This window comes from Carcharodon carcharias, chromosome 33 (genome assembly GCF_017639515.1).
Source record: "Carcharodon carcharias isolate sCarCar2 chromosome 33, sCarCar2.pri, whole genome shotgun sequence".
NCBI lineage: Eukaryota > Metazoa > Chordata > Chondrichthyes > Lamniformes > Lamnidae > Carcharodon > Carcharodon carcharias.
In genome coordinates, this window is record NC_054499.1 from 792,038 (window position 1) to 799,386 (window position 7,349).

Here is a 7,349-nt window from a genome sequence, read left to right on the forward strand (position 1 = left end):
GAATTTTCATCAGAATTGTGGAAACTTGGAAATGTAATTGGTTTTAATGAAATGAAAGCTGGGGAGTGAGGGAAAAGACCAAAGGGCATAGGATTATGTCACAAGATGTGAGGCACAAAACTGCAGTTTCATCTGGCAGGGTTAATTCAAACACAAAAGCATCAAGTTCTGAAGAAGTCATCCAGACTTGAAATGTTAATTCTGTTTCTCTCTCCACAGATGCTGAGTTTTTTTTTCAGTATTTTCTGTTTTTATTTAAAAATGTCAGGTAGGATGGATTCCAATTATCAAAATCCTAAAACAATACTGCACATGAGGCCATTCAGCCCATCATGCCTATGCCTACTCTTTGTAAGAGCTATCTAATTAGTTCCACTCTCCACTGATGCCCCTTCACCCCCTCACTCTTTCCCCCATGACATGGAAAAAGTATTTATCCAATTCCCTGTTGAAAGTTCCTGTTGAATCTGCTTCCACCGCCCTTTCAGGCAGCGCCTTCCAGATCACAATAACTCGCTGTGTAAATGAACCTTCCCCTCTGGTTCTTTTCCCGATTCTCTTCAATCTGTGTCCCTCTGGTTATCAACCCTCCTGCCACTGGAAACAATTTTTCCTGATTTACTCTAACCAAACCCCTCATGATTTTGAATGCATGGATTCAATCTCCCCCTTAACATTCTCTGCTCTAAGGAGAACAATCCCAGTTTCTCCAGTCATGAGGTCTCGAAACGTCAACTCTTTTCTTCTCCGCCGATGCTGCCAGACCTGCTGAGTTTTCCCAGGTAATTCTGTTTTTGGTTTGGATTTCCAGCATCCACAGTTTTTTGTTTTTATCTCTGAGTTTTTGTAACCCTGCTGTGATATTTAAGGCTCTTATCTTTATTCTTCTCAATTTGTGTCACCTTCAAAAGCAACTCAGCGGCTTTGAATGTTCTTATTTACGGGAATTTCGTCCTGTAAGTTAAATTAAATGCGAATATTCTGCATTTGAGAAGATTACATTCAGAAGGTGTTCTTACCTGATGGTTTTCACACCTCCGCCCCCTCTCTGATCATATCTCGTTTGCATTTGAATAGATTCGGCCGGAGGTAAGTGTGAATGGTCCAGGACAGATAAACAGGTGATTTGAGCTCCCAGCGAGTGCAGGGACATCACATTTGCAGAGCTCTCTCTAACACGGCCAGAATGGAGGGTCTATACCCCGACTACCTGCCAGGATTCCCAGTTCCAGATTTACAGGAGGACGGCTTCAGCAGGGAATTTCTAGCCTACAATGGGATCATTTCGGATTTTACAGCCTCTTCCTATAACATGTGCGGCAGCGACGACATCCAGGGTGAGCAGCAAAGTATCGACTCCCAAAGTCAGTAAAAATGGTTTACTCACCCTCTCGCTCCGGGTGTAGGGCTGGGGTGTGGACTCCGGGTTGGGGTGTGGACTCCGGGTTGGGAGGGGGACTCCGGGTTGGGGGGTGGACTCCGGGTTGGTGGCGGACTCCGGGTTGGGGGGCGGAATCCGGGTTGGGGGGTGGACTCCGGGTTGAGGGGTGGACTCCGGGTTGGTGGTTGGACTCTGGGTTGGGGGGTGGAATCCGGGTTGGGGGGTAGACTCCGGGTTGAGGGGTGGACTCTGGGTTGGGGGGTGGACTCCGGGTTGGGGGGTGGACTCCGGGTTGGGGGGTGGACTCCGGGTTGGGGTGTGGACTCCGGGTTGGGGGGTGGACTCCGGGTTGAGGGGTGGACTCCGGGTTGGGGGGTGGACTCCGGGTTGAGGGGTGGACTCCGGGTTGGGGGGTGGACTCCGGGTTGGGGGTTGGACTCCGGGTTGGGGGGTGGTCTCTGGGTATAGGCTGGGCTCCGGGTGGAAATGCAGGACTGGGTTTAGTGTAATTTTTGCTGTTGGAGGGTTTCAGAATGGTCTTGTCTGTAAATTGTGTCTCTCTCCGCAGCTCCTGGATACAGCGCCAGCCCCGCCAACGACCAGGAAATTCCCGGAACCGGAGTCTGGAATCCGCCAGGTGAGAAATGAATGAAAGGAAAATTCTGCGGATAAAAGCAAAAAAACTGCGGACGCTGGAAATCCAAAACAAAAACAAAAATACCTGCAAAAACTCAGCAAGTCCGGCAGCATCTGTGGGGAGGGACACAGTTAATCTTTCGAGTGTGTCTGAACTTTCTATTCTGTTCTGTTGAACAGTCATGCGGACTGGAAAGATTAACTGTGCTCCTCTGTACAGATGCTGCCAGAGCTGCTGAGTTTTTGCAGGTATTTTTGTTTGTGTTATGAAAATTCTGTGGATGCGGGAAGTCTGAAACCCAAACAGAAAATGCTGGAAAACGCGGTGATTGTGAAGCAGGTTCATGTTAGTCTGGAAATGGTAACTCTCTCTCTCCACAGACACTGCCGGACCTTGTGAGATTTTCCAGCCTTTTCTGTTTGGCTTTTAGGTCCGGAATGAAAAAGTGACCAAAATATAATCCGGGAAGCGCCGAATCAAATTCAATCCGAATTGGTTCAAAGTCTTTGTTTTTAGTCAATGTTAATTGGGAGTGGGAAAGGCGGGAATATGTATGTATCTATCGGAGAAACCTCTTTCCTTTAGTGGCACAAAGTTCATTTTCAAATCATTTCGGCGCTTAAACCCGAGTGAAATTCAAATGGGACGAGAAATAGAGCAGGGCCCAGGGGCTGAGAATTCCTCATGTGAACGATTTGAATTTTCACCCCAACAGGTTCCAGTGTCTCCAGACGCAGCAGCAGCGAGTCTGAGCGAGGAAGTGACCCCAGGAGAGCCGAGCTTCCCAGAGCCCGAGTCCGGACCGTGTTTAGCGAGCAGCAGAAAAGAATTTTAATGGAAAGCTTTCAAAGGCAGAAGTATATTTCTCCCCAGGAACGGGCAGAGATCGCCAACAACTTGGGACTTACTTGTAAACAGGTAATGGCTTTATTGGGCGGGCGAGGTTACTGAGAACAGGGTGAGGGGTTTGTATGGAGGGTCCAGGGAAACTGGGATTGTTCTCCTGAAGGGGATTTCATCGATTCCTCAAAATGCTGAGGTGTTTTGCGAGAATAAATAAAGATGCCGCTGGGACTGTGAGCGATTTAATACAGTAAGTTTAAACGTCACCAGACTGATCCCTGAGATGGCGAGATTGTGCTCTGAGCAGAGACTGAGGAGACATAGAAACTAGGAGCAGGAGTAGGCTATTCGGCCCTTCGAGACTGCTGCACCATTCATTAGGATCATGGCTGATCATCCAACTCAATAACCTGCTCCCGCTTTCTCCCCATATCCTTTGATCCCTTTCGCCCCAAGAGCTATATCTAACTCCTTCTTGAAAACATACAATGTTTTGGTCTCAACTACTTTCTGTGGTAGCGAATTCCACAGGCTCACCACTGTCTGGGTGAAGAAATTTCTCCTCATCTCAGTCCTAAATGGTCTACCCCGTATTCTCAGACTGTGACCCCTGGTTCTGGACTCCCCCACCATCGGGAACCACCTTCCTGCATCTACCCTGTCTAGTCCTGTTAGAATTTTATAGGTTTCTATGAGATTCCCCCTCATTCTTCTGAACTCCAGTGAATATAATCCTAATCGACTCAATCTCTCTTCATATGTCAGTCCCACCATCCCAGGAATCAGTCGGGTAAACCTTCGCTGCTCTCCCTCTATAGCAAGAGACTGGGCCTGTGTTCTCTAGAGTTTAAAAGAATGAGAGGGGATTTGATTGAAGCATACAAAATTCTTCCAGGACTCCACAGGGTAGATGCAGGAAGGATGTTTCCTGTGGCTGGGGGTGGGGGTGGGGGAGCTAGAAACAGGGACATAGTCTCAGAATAAGGGGCAGGCTATTTAGGACTGAGTGGAGGAGGAATTTCTTCACTCCGAGGGTGGGAAATCTCTGCAATTTGCTGCCCCAGAGGTTGTGGATGCTCAGGCATTGAATATGTTCAAGACAGAAATCGATACATGACTGGATATTAAAGATATCGAGGGATATGGGGACTAGTGGGAAAATGCCATTGGAGATCAGCCATGATCTAATTGAATGGTGATGCAGACTCAAGGGGCTGAATGGCCTCCTCCTGCTCCTATGTTCCTATGTAAAGCACTGTTTGAAAAGGGGGTGGAGAGGGAGGAAGCTGATTCAATCGTAACTTTCAAAATGGAATTAGATAGTGTCTGTGTAAAAATGTTCAGGGTTTGAGAGGCGTGGGATTAATTGGATAGCTCTTTCAAAGAGCTGGCACTGGCCTTCGGAGAACTAAAGCAACATATCTTCACCAAAAGCATTAATTCCTTGCTTTTATTAATTCTAGGTGAAAACATGGTATCAGAATAGAAGGATGAAGGTTAAACGCAGACAAGGTATCCAACCCCCAGCAACCTCATGGAATCAATCAACTTTCAGTCCCATTTCTTCACAGGTAAGAAACTGAATCATGAAATACATTGACTATCCCAGGATTACAGTATCTGCTCTGTATCCCAGTCCCGACTATCCCAGGATTACAGTGTCCGCTCCATATCCCTGTCCCGACTATCCTGGGAATTCAATGTCCCCTCCACATCTCTGTCCCAGCTATCCTGGGATTAAAATGTCCACTCCACAGCTCTCTCCTGACTATCCTGAGATTACAATGTCCGCTCCGCACCTCTATCCTGACTATCTTGGGATTACAGTGTCCACTCCACACCTCTGTCCCGATTACCCCAGGATTACAATGTCTCCTCCACATCCATGTCCCAGCTATCCTGGGATTACAATGTCCACTCCACAGCTCTGTACCAACAATCCTGGGATTAAAATGTCAACTCAACACCTGTGCCGCGACTATCCTGGAATGACAATGTCCACACCATATCTCTGTCCCAACCATCCTGGGATTATAGCATCTGTTCTGTATCCCAGTCCCGACTATCCCAGGATTGCAGTGTCCGCTCCGTATCCCTGTACTGAACTATGCTGCAGTCATTTATTTTAGGAAGAATGTGAAGGTTTCCAGAATTGCAGAAAAAGATTCAGGCGAAATGGTTCTAGTGACGAGGGACTTCCGTTATGTAGATAGTTTGGAGAAGTTGGGGTTGTTCTCCTTGGAGAAGAGAAGAGGAAGGTGTTCAAAACAATGAGCAGTCTAGACAGAAAAGTTGGAGAGAAACAGTTCCCATTGGCAGAAGTGTTGAGAACCATAGGACACCTAAATAAGATGAACAACAAAAGAACTGCAGGTTATACAAGAGAAAAATCTCTTTACTGAGCGAGTGTTTAGGACCTGGAATGCATTGCCTGAGTGGTAGAGGCAGATACATTCATGACTTTCAAAAGGGAAATGGATAAGCACCTGAAGGGCAAATAAATTGTGGGGCTTTGGGGAATGGGTGGGAGAGGGGGGGCTATGTGAGTTGCACTTGCAGAAATGGGTCAAATGGCCTCCTTCTGTGTTGTAACCATCCTGTGATGAAGTGCTGCTGGTATTGTTTCATCATTCCTGTGGGCCCAACTCACTTTAACAGTTTTCTTTACCTCTCTGTGGTATTGAATTAGCTGCTCAGACTGATGTCTTATTTCTCGTTCCAGACCCTCTCCCTGACCCCAGGGCTAACACCTGGACTGAAGGAGCCCCATTTTAACAGATACCAGCAGCAGACCATGCCCTTCAGACAGCACCGAACCTCCATGGAACAACCGATTATGGAAGTTCTTCAGTCTTCTCAGTTTAATGGAGATCCTCAATATCCATCTACTTCTTCATACCTCCAGAGCTTTCCACCAACAAACTGCCCAGATCCAGATGTTGGTGGCTTTCACAAGGAACACCTTGTGATCCCAGGTGCCCAGTCTTTGAGCTTCAGAAATCAGATTCCAAGATCAGGAATGGGATTGCCAGCTGTCAAAATTCCCCAATCTCCATCAATCACAGAGGATATCCAGTACGTCGCTACCTCGGCCAGTTTCCCTTCACCGGAAGTTGGCCACATTTCACCTTCATTTAACATGGAGAACTTTGGGAGAGATGTGCTTGTTTCCAGTCAGGACAGCCAAATACATCTGAATAACTGGAGCCCAGTGCAAAGTGATGGGATCTCTCCAGTTAATCTAGCACTTGCACCGGTCTTCGATGGATATGGAATGCAACAGCCTGGATCAGCGACTCTGTTCAGTGAAATCTATCCTGTCAATTTGTTTGGTGCTCTATAATTTAGGCCAATGTGTGAATTTGGGACAGGAATGTACCTGGATGTTGTTTCTCAGGGTGTTTGGGCCAGAGTAAAAACTTAAAGATCTAACTTCCTCATTCTATTTGCTATTAAATCATTGAAGCCAAATTAAATTAGTATTTGTTAATCTGGAAGAGTGGTAACTGGAAATGTCTGATAAATAGCAAGCTGGATTAAGCGGTATGTTAGATATTCGGAATGCCGTTAAACTGATATGTACTGCCTTTGGCCAAGCGTTGCTGGCTGCTTCAGTAGGAGCACACCTGCTTTAGTAGAAGTGAGAAAAATACACATTGCAACTCCAGGTACATTAACCTGTGCAGTTTGGAGGGATGGTGATTGTATCAGGCACTCCATCCAGTCCAATCAGAAAGGTATGAATTGCAAAATGGCTAAAAGTACAAATCTATTGATGTGCAAATGTTCTCTTTTCTCTCTCTCTCTGTCTCTCTGCAAGCAATGTTAAGTTGTACTTAATACTTTGTTTTGGGTTGATGGAACATGTATTTTGCACAGAGTGCTCATACAGAGTATTCTTCAACAATTGTTGAGACATTAATGTTTAATAAATAAACTTTGTATGATATATCTGCTGGGATAGATTGTGCAATATGCAGCAGTGAATTGTGAACAAAGTGCCTTTGCACAAGTTTTTGCACATTTGCAGACATAGTGGAGAAATGTTCTGCAATGTAATCTGTTTTGTTTTGTTGTTATCCTGATGTTAATATTGTTTGAAATAAAAGTTCTAAAAAATTTGCAAAGCTGTTGATTGTTGCTGGGGGTCAGGGATAGAAATTTCCAGGAGGGAGAAAGCTTTCTGGAGCAGGTGTACCAGAGGGATGGTCACTCCTATAGAGTGCTTGGCAGATTAGAACACCATGCTGCTTTCTTTTATACAAGTGCTATAGACAAAAACATAAAACAAGTGACTTGGAGGAACAAGCTTCATGTGTATGGTGAAGATTTTTATTTCTTCATGGTATCTGGGTATCACTGGCAAGGCCAGCATTTGTTACCCGTCCCTAATTGCCCTTGAACAGAATGGCTTGCTCATCTGTTTCAGAGGCTAAGAGTCAACCACATGCTGAACCAGAACATGTAAGGAACCTTAGTGAACCAGGT

At 45.9% G+C, this 7,349-nt stretch overlaps 1 protein-coding gene across 1 annotated transcript; it reads left to right on the forward strand.

Annotated features, from left to right (window-relative positions):
- Positions 1-1,186: 1,186 nt before the first annotated feature.
- On the forward strand, positions 1,187-6,204 carry LOC121272201 (homeobox protein DLX-5-like). Its single transcript, XM_041178727.1, has 4 exons — positions 1,187-1,337; positions 2,734-2,936; positions 4,325-4,432; positions 5,584-6,204. The coding sequence occupies exons 1-4, from the start codon at positions 1,187-1,189 to the stop codon at positions 6,202-6,204; spliced, it is 1,083 nt and encodes a 360-aa protein (XP_041034661.1).
- The last annotated feature ends 1,145 nt before the right edge of the window (positions 6,205-7,349 follow it).